Source organism: Puma concolor, chromosome E4 (assembly GCF_028749965.1).
Source record: "Puma concolor isolate L17-30 chromosome E4, mPumCon1.1.hap2, whole genome shotgun sequence".
NCBI classification, from domain to species: domain Eukaryota; kingdom Metazoa; phylum Chordata; class Mammalia; order Carnivora; family Felidae; genus Puma; species Puma concolor.
This window is the reverse complement of record NC_141683.1, coordinates 54,821,628-54,839,838: the sequence shown is the minus strand read 5'-3', so window position 1 is coordinate 54,839,838 and position 18,211 is coordinate 54,821,628. Positions and strand designations below refer to the sequence as shown.

The following is an 18,211-nucleotide window of genomic DNA, read 5'->3' as shown; positions in this document are numbered from 1 at the left end:
TGGATGAGCCTGTGGCTGCACATCCCCCGGGCACAGCACCCACATCCTCAGGGAATACACACTCCACACGGAGAGGCACAGGCCTGTGGATGCTAACATCTAGTTTGTGCGCATGGCATGACCCTCCCCATCCCTAACCCATAGATCCCTACTACTGAGCTACTGGGAAGGAGGTGCACAGGGGGAAACTGAGCCAGAGCGTGGGGGCAGCCTGGGGGAAATCACATCTTCCAGAAACATTCTATCATTTTCATCTTTAAATAATTCAGGTGAGGGACGCCTGGGTGGCTCAGTCGGTGAAGTGCCCGTCTTTGGCTCAGGTCATGGTCTCACAGTTTGTGTGTTCGAACCCTGTGCTGACAGCTCGGAGCCTGGAGCCTGCTTCGGTTTCTGTGTCTCCCTCACTGTCTGTCCCTCCCCCGCTTGCACGCGCTCTCTCTCTCTCTCTCTCTCTCTCTCAAAAATGAATAAACATTCAGGGGCGCCTGGGTGGCTCAGTCGGCTGAGTGTCCGACTTTGGCTCAGGTTGTGATCTCGCGGTTCCTGGGTTTGAGCCCCACATCCGGCTCTGGGCTGACAGCTCAGAGCCTGGATACTGCTTCGGATTCTGTGTCTCCCTCTCTCTCTGCCCCTCCCCTGCTCACGTTCTGTCTCTCCCTCTCTCTCAAAAATAAATAAATATAAAAATTTTAAAAAATTTTAAAAATGAATAAACATTCAAAAAATATTTTTAATAATCCAGGTGAGTTTTATCCCAATTTTTCTAAATTAATGAGCTGCCACTATGAATCTCTTTTCTTACCACCTACATTTTGCTACTTGGCTTCACAATTGATTCCAGCTATGTGGCTTAATATTCACAGTAAGACAAAATCTAATCCATGTGTCAAGTTTCTTACCTCCTTTTTTCTCTTCCAATTATATTCTCTGTGGGTCGTTCGAAGACCAGTGTTGACTGAACCAATCCAAATACATGCATCAGACAGAAAAACTAAATTAGGAATTTAAGAGTAAAGGTAGCAGAAGAATATTCTGAAATGTCAATTTGCTTTCTCTCAGTAGGTCTCCCTTCCCCCCCTTTCATATGAGCTCTTTACTTTCTTCCCTTTCTTCCCTCAAGGGTGTTTGCTCTTAGGGTCCCCAGAACCTAATGGAAGGGCCGACAAACTCAAATGAGAACAGGGAGGTCACATAAAAGAGGCAGGCCACACCTAAAACAAGAGGGTGAGATGTGGACTGTGGCAAACTGCACATTATCTGCTTCCCCCACAACCAGCTCTGAATGTTGCTACATACAGGAACGAGACCCAAGTGTTAGCAGACTTTCTGAGTTTTTCAAGAAAAGCTCAAAATCTGGATTTTTTTTATGTGAAATTTGTCGATGTTCATCTTTTGCAACTTATCCTAAATTTTTAAAATTTTTTTTAACATTCATTTTTGAGAGTGAGAGAGACAGAGTGTGAGGGGGGCAGGGGCAGAGAGAGTGGGAGACACAGAACCAGAAGCAGGCTCCAGGCTCCAAGCTGTCAGCACAGAGCCCGACGAGGGGCTCAAACTCATGGACCACGAGATCATGACCCGAGCTGAAGTCAGACGCCCAACCGACGTAGCTACCCAGGCACCCCTGCAACTTATTTTAAACTTTTAAAAGAAAACATATATGTGGGCCCAATCCAGTGCACTGACCTACCATTTATGATTCTTGTTCCAAATTCATCGGGAAATACAGCATGATATATTACCCTCGGTCTAAAAGTGATTGCAGAGAGCCCGAAGAAAGAGAGAGGCCTACAGGCCCAGGAACAGAGGAGGACATGTACCCTGCTTCTGGCAGTGCTAAGATCTCTGACTCAAAAGCCCTCGGGGTGCCCCAAGGGGGCTGACGCTAGGCCCTGAGCTCCAAACCCTAGACCCCAGTGCCCCAAGAGTGCTGTGAAAGGCAAACTGAAGACACTGTGAGGGCTAGGGGTAACGACTATCTCAGTGTTAAGCCAGCTTGGACAGGAGAGCTGGGAACACAGAGAACTCCCCCAAATCAAGTGCTGCACGTGACCCCAGAACAGGGCCTAGAAGTAAGCTACAAGAATGCCTGAGGTTGAATTTGCTGCTAGGGCAGAAGTGGAATCACTTATTGAATGTCTGTCTCTCCTCCTCACAAGGGCAGACACCTGGTTTGGCTTGCTCACCGCCTAACGCTTGGCACAGTGCCCAGCACACGATGGGGCTGCGTCTTACAAGAATCGTGCAAATGAGAAATGAGGTATAAAATATTAATAAAATGCACTTTCTGCACGCAGTTTGAAATCATGTAAGCCCCTCCCCCCGAAGTAACAATTCGTGAAGAACTGCATAACCTCTAAGCTAGCAGATCATGCGGGTCAGAAACACCAGGAAGGTGCCAATTAGAGACGCATATTAAGGCTGCCTGGTTCCGAGCTCGGGCAGTTGGGGAAATGAAAACACTGGGCTTGGCAAGGCAGGGGTGCCGAGCACTACGTGAAAGATTTCAGCGCATTTTCTCTAGAGCAAGGCCTTGCTACCTCATCTGCTCAGTAATATTGCTTAGCACCGTGATACATGCAGCGGGGCACTAATACACGTTTAGCAATTGTAATTAGGTTGTAACTATGGAAGCGCACCTCAAGCAAGAGAACTGAGTTGTGGCTGCGACTGGTTTGGAGTAGTCAAAGAGCCTGGTTCAGGTTCCATATTCCCCTTGATTGTTGGGAACACACCAGCTCTCCACCCCTGGACGCACTGTGAGAAAGTCTATGCCCGCCCCATTCCTGCTTTACCCCCAGCAGCACGGTGGGTCTCCAGCCCGCCAGGATGGGAACAGAGTACCACACAGAAGCTGCTCTACACCAGCTGTGAAGGAAGGGACGGGAGAGAGAAAGGCTACCTCAGCGTCTGGAGGACTCAGGTGGCCTCCCAGAAGTAACATGGAGGCCAGGGTGGGCCCAAGGATGGAGACTGGTGATAAACCCACGCAATACCCTCAGATCATTTTCTTAGAATTAGATGAATGTTTCATGGTTTTCCTATCACGGAAAGGGCTACTCCTTACCCATGACTTTGGAGTCATTGGTATTTTTGGCAGGCTTGGATGCTTGGATAACCAGCAGCTTGCTTAAATCTGAAGTTCCCTGAATCTAAAGAAGAAAAGAAGTTAGTCAAAAGAGCAGACTTTGATCTCTAAGCTGGCTGCTTCCTAACCTTTTCAAAGAATATAAGAAATAAGCCAAAACTCAGAACTGGGCTTCAACCCTAAGCTCTCTATCTTTTTCATTTCAAATCCCCTCTAACATGGTTTCATGAAGTCTTGGCCCAGAAAATTACCTTTTGCACATTTACAATTATCAGGAAGGAACTTTCCACACCTTACTTGTAACCAGACTGGAAATTCTGTTTGGGAAAACAGGGAAACCCCCAACATACACTCAATTGCTTTTATCCCTACATGGATGTCCAAGGGCTCAGGGCCCTGCCGTCCCAGACAGCAGGACTGTCTTCTTTTCTCAGAACTTTTGCCCTGTGTGTCCTCCAAAATTTGCTCTCCCAGAAGGCAAGTAGGGTGCAAGTAACAATTATAACTATCGTTTCTAGATACCAGGTCCCCTCTCCCTCGATCCTCACAAGAACCTCAGGAGATGGCCACAGCTGTTATCCTAACTTCACGAATAGGAAACTGAGGGTCAGAAGGCAGGTCACCTATGGCTCACACACTGGTGGGCACAAGGGCCAGGCTTTACACCCAAGTATGCCTGATCCCAAACAGCTCCTGCTGTTCCCTGCCTCACTCCCACTCCCCACTTCAAAGCTAAAGCGATTTTCATTTTCTATTAGAAAAGCAGTTAAATTACCGTCATCCTCGGAATTGCTGAGAGGTACAAAATAATAATGTTGTGAAAGGGACGAATGCACTTTTTAGGAGGTTTACCGACTTTTCCGAGACATACATTTTTCATTTAGTTAACAACCTCTCATTTAATAAATGAACCGGCAGAAAGGGTCTCTCCTCAAGAGGAGAAATGTCCTACCCGATTAAGGACAGGTCAGCTCTTCTCACTCCCTCTTCCTCCTCCCCACTCCTGTGCTCCACCTTCCTGCCACCCCATCCTATCACACCTTTGGTGTTCACACTCTTCTCCCTCACAGATCCATGGAATGGTGCTATCCAGGGCCCACTGTCAAGGTATGCTCACAGCCCCTCACGTGGCAACAAAGTGATGTGGCCCCTACTCAACTTTCTTCTTACTAACCAGTGCAGACCCCTTCAGAGCCACACTAGCATATGGTGTCGTTTCCTCGGTGTGAACTAAGGAAAAATGTCTCCTGTCCTTTGGGAGGTACAACCCTACTCCAGGGCAAATGGCTTGGCAAGCAGAGAGCAGGCAGATTCCAGCTCTCAGTTCCCCCTCGGGCACACTCTTGTGTAGGGCCCAACCCTCACAACTGTACATGGGAAGCCCTAAGCATGCTCTGACTGTTTTGTTAAGGACAGTAAGAACTACAGGTTAAATTTCTTTTTAGGGTGGTCAGTTGAGTTTTAAAGTCACTTATGGGGCACCATGGAAAGCAAATGACTCTTTAGAAATAACGGTCCTTACCTGCTCACAGGTTTTAGGCAAAATGCAAGGTGCAAGATATTGTACCTCTGTCTTAGTATCAATCACACTGCCATACACAATAATAACGAATTTCATAGTCATATTATCGATGACCATTTCATTATAGCTTGATAAAGTCTCCACATATGCCAGATTGAACGCCGCACACTTCTGAAACTCTAAGTTCTACAATAAAATGACATTTTTTCTATGAATCATACCAGATGACACATGGAATCAAGAAGAAAGCAAACTCACTGATTTACAGGCTTGTCAAAAGGCATATAGACCCTAAGACCAACAGAAATAATTTATTTAGAGTTCAGAATGGCTATGGATGCCAGCCTGATTTACAGGCTGGCATGACCTCTCACTCAGCCTCAGCAGGGTGGTCAGCTATGCTTTGTGGATTCAGTTTTACCAAGCAGTAAGCAAACACCCCACTTAACAAGTGAACAAACAATAGCAAAAAGCTAAAACAAAACAAGGCAATATACTGAGTCTGAGTCATACTTCAAAGCTCAGAATTGTAGTCCTCAGAGCTGGAAGGGAGCTATTATGTATGGGTTGACTTGTGTCCCCCCAAAATTCGTATGTTAAAGTTCTGACCCCCGGTACATTAGAAGGTGACTTTGTTGGGGCACCTGGGTGGCTCAGTCACTTGAGTGTCCGACTTCAGCTCAGGTCATGATCTCACGGTTCGTGAGTTCAAGCCCTGCATCAGGCTGTGTGCTGACATCTCGGAGCCTGGAGCCTGTTTTGGATTCTGTGTCTCCCTCTCTCTCTCTCTCTCTCTGTGCCCCTCCCTGGCTCTCACTGTCTCTCTCTCAAAAATAAATAAACATTAAAATTTTTTTTAAATAAATAAAGAATGTGACTTCATTTGGAAATAGGGTAATTGCAGATATAATTGTTTAAGTTCACATGAGGTCATACTGAGTAGGATGAACAACTAATTCAATATGGCTGATGTCCTTAGGGAGATTTGGGAGCTCCTGGCTGGCTCAGTCCATAGAGCATTCAGCTTTTGATGTCAGGGTCTTGAGTTCAAATCCCACTCTGGGTATAAAGCTTACTTTAAAAAAAAAAAAAAAAAGGCCGGGGGAGATTTGGACACAGGTACACATACAGGGGGACTCCATGTGGGATGAAAACCGCCATCCCCAAGTCAAAGAGGAGGCCTGGACCAGATTCTCCCTCCCTCATACCTCTTAGTAGGAATCAACCCTGCCAACGCCTCGATTTCAGATTTCTCCTCAAGTACTATGAGACAATACATTTCTGTTGTTTAAGCCCCCCAGGTTGTGGTACTTTGTGACAGCAGCCCCAGCAAACTAGTACACCTGCTTAGAGGTCAGTCCCATGGTAGGAATCCCCTGGACAGTGCCCTCACTCTGTGCACAGCTATGTGACCCTGCCCTCAGACCTTGGTCCCTAATGGGCAGACTGAGCACTTAACTGCTGAGAGCAGCAGCTCACCTGGGGCATGAAAAGCATAAGAAAATTAGCAAATATCCAAAATTTTACAAAGAGAAAATCTTTAAAAAATAAGCTTTTTTGTTTTTTTTAATGCTTGGGTTTTTTTTAAGTTTATTTATTTTGAGAGACAGAGAGTGTGAGCAGGGAAGGGGCAGAGAGAGAGCGGGAGAGAGAGAGAGAGAATCCCAAGCAGGTTTCACACTGTCAGTGCAGAGCCCAATGCAGAAGTTTGAAGCCACGAACCGTGAGATCATGATCTGATCCGAGATCATGATCTGATCCGAGATCAAGGGTTGGATGCTTAACCGCCTGAATCACCCAAGCTCCTTATTTTGGCTGTTAAATGCATGTAAATTTTGAGTTCTATGATTTAGAGGAGGGTTTGCAGCATAAGCTTATCAGTGTTTCTAAACCTCTTTATATAGGTTCTAAAAGTCTTAATTGGCTAGTTCTTTGATGGGAAAAGACTAGAAGGAGATAAGCCAAAGTGTTAGATAGAGATTCTCTGGGGGAGTAAAATCAGGCTAGAAGGTTATTACTATTTTCTTATGTTTTGTATCTGTATTTTCTAATTTAGATAATAAATATGCATGGCTTTCAAATTGTTTTCTTAAAAAATGAAAGGAGGGGCACCTGGGTAGCTCAGTCGGTTAAGGGTCCGACTTCAGCTCAGGTCATGATCTCACGGTCCATGATTTCAAGCTCTGCATTGGGCTCTGTGCTGACACCTCGGAGTCTGGATCCTGCTTCAGATTCTGTCTCCCTCTCTCTCTGCCCCTCCCCCGCTCATGCTCTGTTTCTCTCTCTCAAAAATAAATAAGCATTAAAAACAAATGAAAGGACATTCACCTTATTATTGAGTCAAATCTGACTCTGTACGCTTTCAACCTATTGGTCTTAATTCTCTCCTCTGGAGTTTCATACTAGACCCTAAACGTGTCCACCTTCTCATGAAGAGGCAAAGCAAAAGGAAAGGAGAAGAATCTAAATCTTTTTGCCCTTCCACTAAAATTTTTCTGAAAATTATTGCCACATAGTAAAGAAACATGACTTCCTTAGCATGACATGCTAATTTTTAAAGAATTTTTTAGAGTGTTTTTAGGTTCACAGCAAAACTGAGAGACAGGTATAAAGATTTCCCATATACTCCAGCCTCCACATGTGTATAATTTCCCCCACTATCAATATCCGGCACCAGAGTGGTACATTTATTACAACTGATGAACCTACACTGACACATCATAATCAGCCAAGTCCAGAGTTTTACTTTAGGGTTCACTCTTGGTGTTGCAAATTTTATGCATAAATGTGTAATGACATGTATCCATTGTGATAGTATCATGCAGAGTGGTTTCACTGTCCTAACATCCTCTATTTATTCCTCCTGCCCCAACTCCTAGCAACCACTGATCTTTTTATTGTGTCCATAGTTTTGCCTTTTCCAGAATGTCCTACAATTGGAATCATAGTGTGTAACCTTTTCTGGTGGCCTCTTTCACTTGGTAATATGCATCTAGGTTTTTTTTCCATGGCTTTTCACAGCTTGACAGTTCATTTCCTTTTAAAAATGTTTTAAAAATCTTTTAATGTTTATTTTATATCTTGAGAGAGACAGACAGAGAGAGAGAGACAGAGTACAAGCAGGGGAGGCGCAGAGATAGAGGGAGTCACAGAATCCGAAGCAGGCTCCAGGCTCTGAGCTGTCAGCACACAGCCTGACACGGGGCTTGAACCCACGAACCGTGAGATTATGACCTGAGCTGAAGTTGGACACTCAACCAACTGAGCCACCCAGGCGCCCCAAGTTCATTTCTTTTTAGCACTGAATAATATTCCATTGTCTGGATGTGCCACAGAGGAATGAATTTATCCATTCATCTACTAAAGGACATTTTTGTTGGTTGTTTCCAAGTTTTGGCAATTACGAATAAAATTGCTATAAATATATGTGTTCAGATTTCTGTGTGAACATAAGTTTTCAACTTCTTTGGGTAAATATCAAGGATACTGATTACTGGATCATATGGTAAGAGTATGTTCAGTTTTATAAGAAACCTCCAGACTGTCTTCCAAAGTAGCTGTACCATTTTGCATTCCTACCAGCAATGAATGAGAGTTCCTGTTGCCCTATATCCCCACCAGCATTTGGGGCTCTCAATGTTCCAAATGTCGGCCATTCTAATAGGTGCATAATGGAATCACAATGTTGCATTTTTCTGAGGATATATGACGTAGATAGAACGTGTTTATTTACCATCTGTATATCTTCTTTGGTGAGGGGTCTGTTAAGATCTTTGGCCCATTTTTTAATTGGGTTGTTTGTTTTCCTATTGTTGAGTTTTAAAAGTTATTTGTATATTTTAGGTAACAGTCCTGTATCAGATGTGTCTTTTGCAAATATATATTTTCTCCCACTCTGTGACTTGTCTTCTCATTCTTTTCAGACGTGCGAATCTTTTAACCCAACATTCATATCCAGTCTCATTTTACTGAGATGCAACAAACATTGTTGAACTCTGGTCTGTCACTTTCCCAGTTCCTAACTTATAATAGGGGCTCAAATAATTATTAAATAGGATATAAATATGGATTGTAAATTATGCCAATACTATTACTTGTTGGAGAAAAAGTTCCTAAAAGAGGCTTGGTCACCCCAATAAAGATTTTAAAAAGACAGTAGATTCATATTAACATAGGTAGAGGAGACTATAAGAAACACCACCCCAGGGATGCCTTGGTAGCTCAGTCGGTTAAGCATCCAGCTTCGGCTTGGGTCATGATCTCACAGTTCGTGGGTTCGAGCCAGCACATTGAGCTCTGTGCTGACAGCTCGGAGCCTGGAACCTGCTTCGGATTCTGTTGAGAAGAAAAGCTAATAAAAACAAGATAAAAGGGGCCAGCCAGATGTCTGAAGCTGGATACTCCCCTGCATACTTTTGGCTTCTGCAATCTTGTTTGCCTCCTGTGTCCATGAACTGCGCAGATAGCACCACTGATAAGTGCCCCCTCCCCTTTGTCTTTTGTCTCTCAACCTGCTACCATCCCAGCCATAATAACAGGCTGATGCCAAGGTTCAGGGCTCAGCCTTTGGAGGTGACTCTGCTGGGCCGGGACCAGTGCGCAGTAAATAGTCTTTTCCTGATTCCCCAAGTGTGTGTGGCTTGTCTCTTCCTGGGCACCAAGTATTTGCTGTCACACTGTGTCTCCCTCTCTCTCTGCCCCTGTTTGTGCTCTATCTCTCAAAATAAATAAACACTAAAAAAAAATTTTTTTAAAAGAAAGAAACACTACGCCAAACAGTCCTCACTCAGATCATTCAAAAAGCTGCATAGAACAAGCACCCAGTCCAAAGAGGAAACTCAATTAGCATCTACCTGGGTCTGAGTAGATTGGCTCATAATGCCGGGGATTTCGAGCTTGAAAGCAGAAGTCATTATGTTTTTGTATATTAGTGAAAAGGAACCATTATTTCCTCCAGAAAACTGCTATTCCTCTTGTATTCCCTATGGACAGAGTTTAGAGCAGTGTTCTCATCCCTGGATGCACATTCGAAACACCCGGGGGCTTTTTTAAAAATGCCAAAGCTCGAAAGCACACACAAAATATAAGTTCCTAGTTCTTGGGAATCTGCCTATTTCATATTTGCTGAATCTGTTTTTTTAAGGCATGACTGCAGGTAGCCTGGAAAATCAGCTGTGACAAGAGAACTGAAGATCTGCAGGAAGTCAGAACAAGTGTGGTTAAAATTCGAGAATCTCATTTTAGAATATCAGATACAACCTTCCTTTCTGTCTCTGTCTCAAAAATTTGATATGCATTTCGTAAAAAGTAAATAAAAGTCCATTCATATTTTAATCCTATAACTTACCTCATCAATGAGACTTGATTCAAAATACTGATAGGCAATACTGAGTGCAAGCTTTAGCCATATTTTATATTCCAAGGATGGCCAGAAGACATCAAAGCCTTCATACAAATCCTCCAGGGAGATAAAGCAGGCCTGAAACCACAAGATATCGAGCAGCAAGCTTGATTCACAACTAAATTATAAGGCCATCAGAAGACAAGGTGCCTATAGATTTAATCTTCACGTGACCCCTTACAAAAACCATCAACTCTAGTAAAATTGTGATACTCTGCCATTTAAAAGCATTGTACTGTGGAGAAATTGTTTGCTATATGTAAGATGATAAAATTTACAGTTCAATTAAAGCATACACTTAGTGATAAGCCAGGAAAATATATACCAGTCAATAGCTATGGTAAAGGATACAGCTCATGAGCCCAAGATTCAGGAAGTAAGCCACATAAACTTATCTATTTTACTGCCACAGTAGGTGAAGTGGGCTCAAAAGAGGACTCCTGCTGCCTCAATTTTGACCTCAGACTTCTAGTTGGGTTTTTCTTTCCAGCTTGTCTCTTGGCTCAGGCTGAAGGCCTTGGGGACAAAGCATCCTTAGTTGGGAATGAAACTACCCCCTCAAACAATAGGAACTGCTCTGAGCCAGCAAGACCCCACCTGTGATTAACTCTAAGACAGTGATGGATTTGACCTTCACTGTCCACCTGCTCACACCCATCCACCTTTGCCCCACATTTTCCTTATATAAACCCAGAAGTATTTCAGCACATTGGAGATCATCTTTGAGCTGCTAATCCACTATCTTCCTGGTGTTGGCCTCACTGAAATAAATTTTTTTCTTGTTTCACCATCCCTCATGTCTCTCTGCCTTTGGATTTTGTCAGCAGTGGGTGGTGGAACCTGACTTGGGGCCCCACTCTGGGTGCTCTTGTACCCCTGCATGTTGGCTATAGACTGATTCACAGGATTTGTTTCCAGAGGCCAACTGCTTACCTGAATACGGAAGACTGCTCTTTAAGAATTCAAGCTACATGGACTTCAGTGACTTCACTTCAACCTTGTGACTAAATTCATGCCTCCTGTCCTCTTCCAGAAACTAAATGGTATGAAACTGATAAAGCAACATTCCCTTCTGTCCCACACACCCCTAAGACTCTGGACCCTGCCCCTCCCAAAGCTGAAGCTAAAGCAAAGGCTCTGAAGGCCAAGAAAGCAGTGCTGAAAGGCGTCCACAGTCATAAAAAAAAATCTGCACGTCACCTACATTCCGACGGCCCAAGACACTGCATCTCTGAAGGCAGCCCAAATATCCTTGAAAGAGTGCCCCCAGAAGAAACAAGCTTGACCACTATGCCATCATCAAGTTCCCCCTGACTACCAAGTCAGCCATAAAGAAAATAGAAGACAACAACACTCTTGTGTTCATTGTGGATGTCAAGGCCAACAAGTACCAGATCAAACAGGCCATGAAGAAGCTCTATGACATTGATGTGGCCAAGGTCAACACTCTGATCAGGCCCGATGGAGAAAAGAAAGCATATGTTCAACTGGCTCCTGAGTATGATGCTTTGGATGTTGCCAACAAAATTGGGATCATCTAAACTGAGTCTGGCTGGCTAAATCTAAATCTAAATTTTTTCAACATAAAAAAAAATAATAATAGTACATAAATAACAATAAAAAAAAAACAATTAGGGGCACCTGGGTGGCTCAGTTAGTTAAGCAGCCAACTTTGGCTCAGGTCATGATCTCACGATTTGTGAGTTCAAGCCCCACATCGGGCTCTGTGCTGACAGCTCAGAACCTGGAGCCTGCTTTGGATTCTGTGTCTCCCTCTCTCTCTGCCCCTCCCCCGCTTGTGCTCTGTCTCTCTCTGAAAAATAAATAAACATTAAAAAATTTTTAAAAAAAACAAGTATTCTTTAAAAATACTACTTTCATAATGGTGGCCATTTATTGAGTGTCTATACATGCCATGCACTTAGACATTTTCCTAATCTTCGTAATGTCAAAGCTAGACATTCTCTCTTTTAATAAACAAGGATACTAAGACACAAAGAGATTAAAATATCTCACTCCAGGTCCCACAGCCAGGATGTGAGACACTAAATCTTTTCTCAGCTAGTCTACACTGCTTCACAATAGCTGGGTAGGTGGCTGCATAAGATAACGGAGCCCAAAGGAAGAAAAGATTCTGGTATTCCTTATTTACTTCAGGAAGAATTAACTAATAGCCCACAATACAGACAGAACCAGTTTCTTACCTGTAAAATAGTTTCACAAATGGCAGTATATTCAATTTCACGCTTAAGCAGACAGCTCAGCTCTCCAATGACGTCCCCACTGGTACAGTATTCTGTAAACATGGTTTTGAACTCTCTATCAGACCTTAGGCTACTGTCTATTCCAAAGGTAGGAGGTGAGCTATGCAACTGCAAAGGGAAATACAAAATTAGAAACGCTTCACCAAACCAAGCCACAGGAGCTCCCACTGTTTCTTTCAATTATTAACAATGGAAGGAAAAGATTCTTTTTCTAAAATTAATTAATTAATTAAGTTTTTAATTTACACCCAGGTTAGTTAGCATATAGAGCAACAATGATTTCAGGAGTAGATTCCTTAATGCCCCTTACCCATTTAGCCCATCCCCCCTCCCACCACCCCTCCAGGAAGGAAAAGATTCTTTACTACACTTTCAGGTGTGAAAAAGGAATTAAGGTACCCCCCCCCAAAAAAATCACAATTTTCTTTCACATTTCAATTCTCCAAAGGAAGGATCGTTTCTAATCTTTATCTTCACAGATGACCCTATTTACAACTTTTAACTGACTGTTTACAACTTTCTACTGACTTACACCTTCCTTCTATAAAAATCCCACCAAAAGTAGTGATTGCTGTCTGCAACTAACTCAACCAGCCATTTCGAGTCTATTAGAAATTCTTATTATAATGAGCTAGTGCCTCTGGTGGAAGAAGACTAAATCAGACAGCAAGAATTAACATGCCTCCAAATCAAGCCATGATTTCAGCACAACCTAGTCGCCCTTTAAAATGGTTAGTAATTTCCATGGGACATCAACAGAACAAGTTTTTAGGGAGAATACAGACAGGGTGACTGAGTCACTTTAGGAAAAGAATGGATAGGCATGGGTGGGGGAAATAAAAAAGCTATCAGATTTCAGGAGGAAGCTGCAGGAACCAACCAGAAGGATTACAGAATTTTCCAGAAAGTTGAGCTGTGCACATCAAAGAGGAAGGCTATTTTTCAGGACACAGGAAACAGGGAATGGAGGGTCACTGAAGAAATTGCTAGGAAAATGCCCCCTCCGCCAGTGATCACCATTCAAACTTTTAGAGGCATTCATGCTTCCAAAGGACTTTGACATTTTTCTAATTTAATTTTGAATGCAATTCAAAGGCTCTTTGAGCAGTGAACCCTATCTCAGCTTTTTACCAACCAAGAAAAGAAGATAACATCTATAGGCAGAATTTAAAGATGTCCTTCCAAGATTCCTGTCTCTTTGTTATTCAAGCAAACATTGATCTAGGTAGTGCCTGGGAAGGGACTTTGCAGAAGGAAATCAGCAGACTCTAAAGAGAAAATTCTGGATTATGCTGCTGGGTCAATGTAATCATACAAGCCCCAAAAGTAGAAAAGGAAGTAGAGTCAATCAGAGAGATGCAGCATCAAGAGAGGGATTGGCTGTACTTCAGCTCTAAGATGGTGGGGGGGGGGGGGGGGCGCTGCGTGCAAAGATGGAAGGGAAGTGTGGGGGCTGGAGGTGGATTCCGGCTGATAGTCTGCAAAGAAGCAGGGACGTCTGTCCTCTAGCCATAAGGAACTGGATTCTACCAACAACCTCAATGAATCTGGAAATTGATTCTGCCCTCAGAGTTTCCAGAAGGGAACACTGCCCTACTGACCCTTTGATACTGGCCTTGTGAGATTCAAGCAGAGAAAGCAACTAAGCCCATAGGACTTCTGAACTATGAGATAATCTAAACTGCTAAATTTGTCCTGAGTTGCTATGGCATCGATTAAACACTAATAACATCTCCAGCCCAAATATTGTTGGACTTATACTTTAAGAAGACCTAACTAGCCCAGTCATTGCAGGAAAATTCCTCAAAGGAAAATGTACGTTGCAGCTTTTAAGTGTTTGATTCGACATACTTAATAAATACAGGTAGCAGTGTTCTTTTGTTATGACTCTAATAGGAACATGACACATCTACTGGAAGCAGAATAGAATAATGGCTAAGGACATTACTGAGGCCAACTCTATGGGTTCAAAGCCTTTCTCGACCTGTTACTATGTGCCATTGCAGGGGCAAGCGAATTAATTCTCTGTACATCAGCTTTATTCTATGAAAAAAAAAAAGGTTATTATAAGGATTGTCATAGTATATTGCCATTTTGACCACCCTTTAAAAAATTACAACTAACTTCTTCATCTCTCAATCACCTCTAACATACTGTATATCTAACTGCTTATTTTGTTCATTATCCCATCTCCTTCTATGCCTGTACTAGAAAGTAAACTCTAAGAAGGCAGAGATTTTTGTCTGTTTTGTCAATTCTGTGCCTAGAATGAATAGTGCCACTGTGTGGTGGTAATGAGGTAAATATTTGTTGAATGAATGAATCAATGAATGAATGAAAAGTGCCAGACATTTAATAAGGGCTATATGTGTTAGTTAGTATTATAATATACTTATCATAACAGTTTATTTCCATGATCAATTTTGATATTTTTAAGGTCTGAAATACCCCTTCAAAAAATAGAGAGCCAGATATAGTATGTGTATTATACTAAGGGTTTGTCACTTGTCACCATCATTTAGGATCTAGGAATTATTTGGGCCATAAGCTGGGGCTCACCCATGTATTCAGCTACCAGCATTCAGTTTCTAAAGAACTCTTGTCCCCCTCACTCTACTGACCTCTTTCTCTCTCTGGTCACCAAATGCCTCCTACTGGTCGGGTAAAAGTCATATTTTCAAACATCATCCTATTTGACCTCAGTAAGGATCTGACATTGTGGTCCATCCCATTATTCTTGACCTCATTTCCTTGAGATAACTCAACCACTCCAAGTTGTTTATCAGAACATCATGGAAAAGACTGCTTCCTCCCAGAATTGCCACAAGGAATAAGCAAAGACTATAAAAACATTTTGTTATATGAGGAGCACCTTTCAGATGGTGGGTATTATCATTATCTCTCAGCTATAGTGTTCACTCTGAGCAGAAATGGTTTGGTTTAGAAATTATGTTAAAAATATGAAACTTTCCTGGTTCCTAAATTTCCCCTTATGTTAAAATCATATATATTTCAAAGCACATTTTTAGTAAACAATGAATAGTCCCTTACAATTGCCATTCCTGAAATAATTAAGTAGATTCCTTGTGGCATTTCACCTTCTTTACAAATGACATCTCCATAGTCGAAGTAGGCAAGTTTGGCTCTTTCCTGAAAGAAAAATAAAAAAGGAGTCAACACGAAAGTTTCATAGCTTACTTTTCTAAATAGAAATAAGATGTTAAAGCTGAAATGGGTTTCAAGTAGAAAAAAAAAAAAACTCCACAAATTGTATGCTTTGGTTTGTTAATGAATTATAATATGCTAACATGCCTCATCAATTTTATTTTAAAAGAAAGGAACAAGCAAGCAAATTGTAGACTTTGTGATTTGTACCGGGCACAGTGACTGATGGAAACACCCAACAAGTGCTCAGTTGAGTAGATGTTTACAATAAAGTGTAATACTTCTGATAAAGGAGAAAGAAACAGGATGCTCTGGCAAAGTCCAGAAAGGCCACAGGACCCAGTATTGGGTGTCCAGGGAAGACTTTAAAGGGGAAAGAACAGCCAAGCTGAGGCCTGAAGGAAGGGTAACAGATAGGCAGGATACAATGAGTTGAACCCCATTCAGGGCAGAGGATTCGGCATATGCAAAGACCCAGAAGCAAATAGAGTATCTACAGTTGGGGTAACTGTAGAAGATTTGGTATTCTGTGGCCACAGCAGGGTGGGGTGGAGACAGGCTTCACTAGGCATAGTGCCTAGGGTTCCCAACACATTAGGGACTTATAACAGTATTTTCATTTATTTTAAAATCAGAAGGGAATAAAAAAAACTTTTAGGTGGAAGAAATGCTTTAATACTAGAACATTTAATACCAATATATTCATCTTTATACTAACACAGTCATAAAGTATAATTTTTGTACTTTTATATGGGGGAAGAGGCCGACTAAGGCAAAAGTGCCAGGGCCCATGAAAAGTCATAACACAGCCCCAGTAGAGAAAGGACTGGAGAAGTGAGCCAAAGCCAGGTCTTGAAGGGTCTTGTAGGCACATTAAAGAGTTTGGGCTTTTCCCCAAAACCAGAAAGGAGCCATGGAAGGGTTTGTAACAGGGGAATTAGGGTGACAGATCTGCATTTTATAAAGATATATAGGAAACCTATCTCAAAATCATTCATAGTGGTTATCTCTAAATGTGGGGTAAGGAGTGATGAGTTTTCACGTTTTACTTCATGCACTTCATGGATAACTTCACGATTTTTTAAAAAAGGTCACATAAAACCAATTAGCCAGCTTATGTATTATTCAGACCCTTATTTTCTACCATTGACTTCTGGCTTCTCTTTATAGACTATTAGGTTTCTAATTAACCACACTGGCTGGAGAATGAAAGAAGGGAGGAGTAGTTAAAATTAACCATTGTAGCTGTGATGGAAACCACACTTGAAATCACAGTCTACCATAAGGGGTGTTATTTTGTTTACCCTGTGGATTTTAGCTAGTTAGCCACACAATCCCTGGGCTGTGTACTCCCAATTCATCACAATTTTTACCCTGGTAAAATTGGATTGAAATGGCTATCAAGACCCAACATATTAAGGAAAGGGGCCACATAGAGTAACAGAAGTCTGTAAGGGGATAGAGAGGGTCCAACAGCCTTGCAGAGGCATGGTAAATCAAGGATGGGAAGGAGGTTACGTTGTGGTGACAGAGTCACCTCAGGTGTCTATGAATCATTAATCTATAGAGTTAGCTTCTTCTCATTGGTTTTGGCATTCCTCCCCTGGGTGGTCAGTTAATTACACTTGTGAAAATTATTACCTACAAAGAACAAAATTCTGATTGTATCTTAAATTGGATTTTAACAAAACTAAGGAGAATGCAAATTATAAGAAACACTTTAGAGACACCTGCTTCCCAGTCCAAGTCCATCACCAACCTCCCACACGCATTTATTTGCAATCTATTTTTCAAACTACCCACTACGGCCCTTGGCCATCACATCAGGTTTCTTCCTCCTTATTGCAGCCACACTTGTGCTCCCCAAAGCAGAACATCAGATCCAAGCTAAGCCAGTTGGACTTCTTTCTCAAGAATTGGAACTGAGAGACAACGAGCCTGGGAATTGAGAACTGAGCCATGATATCCAAGTGCTAGAAGAAGGGTCCACAAATTCCCACCACTGATATTACTAAACTGGCCTGAATCCCACCCTGCCCATGGTTAGTTAGCTAACTATTTCTTAGTACCTTCTATATACCACCACCTTGTCTTTTCAGTCAACTTCCCCTTTGCTTAAACTAATTCAAGTAAGCTATTGTTACTTTTTTTTAATTAAAAAATTTTTTTTTTAATTTTTGAGAGGCAGAGAGCATGAGCAAGAGGGGCAGAGAGAGAGAGAGAGAGAGACACAGAGTCCAAAGCAGGCTCCAGGCTCTGAGCTGTCAGCACAGAGCCCAACACAGGGCTAGAAGTTGTAAGCCAAAAGATCATGACCTAAGCCAAAGCTGGACGCCCAACCGAATGAGCCATCCAGGTGCCCCTAGCTCTTGTTACTTTCAACCAAAGGAGTCTTAATTCAGTACATTTGAAATCAATTCAGAAGAAAAATTCAAAAATTTCTGATAGGAAGAAAACATTGGTATAGCAAGAAAGGAATCAGATATTCAAAGCTCAGTAGAACTTCATTATGATTGCTATCTTTCTAGAAAACAAGGAAAATGTCCTCATTGTGGACAAACAGATGCCTTACTACGTGCCTAGATCACAAAATATGGTACAACCAAATTTATGGTAAAACAAATGCCATTCTTTCTCACAGAGTCTTCCTGATTCTAAAAATCTAACAGAGGTTGTAACAGGTTGATGAAAAAGCTATAAATCTTATAATTTATACTATAGCCATTTAAAACTAGAACCACAAACTAGTGGTCTATGGGTCACATCCAATC

General features: G+C 42.2%; 1 protein-coding gene and 1 pseudogene across 1 annotated transcript in view; one reads left to right on the top strand and one right to left on the bottom strand.

The window, feature by feature from the left end:
* Positions 1 to 553: 553 nt before the first annotated feature.
* Positions 554 to 18,211, bottom strand: part of SLC9C2 (solute carrier family 9 member C2 (putative)) — an 82,404-nt gene continuing 64,746 nt past the window's right edge. The window contains exons 21-26 of the mRNA XM_025926262.2: positions 15,327 to 15,425; positions 12,216 to 12,383; positions 9,958 to 10,089; positions 4,611 to 4,796; positions 3,068 to 3,152; positions 554 to 955 (exon numbers count right to left, since the gene is read on the bottom strand). Coding sequence (XP_025782047.1) covers positions 858 to 955; positions 3,068 to 3,152; positions 4,611 to 4,796; positions 9,958 to 10,089; positions 12,216 to 12,383; positions 15,327 to 15,425 — 768 coding nt within the window. The 3' untranslated portion in view covers positions 554 to 857. The remainder of the gene's footprint in view (positions 956 to 3,067; positions 3,153 to 4,610; positions 4,797 to 9,957; positions 10,090 to 12,215; positions 12,384 to 15,326; positions 15,426 to 18,211) is intronic.
* Positions 11,020 to 12,288, top strand: LOC112863198 (large ribosomal subunit protein uL23 pseudogene; annotated as a pseudogene).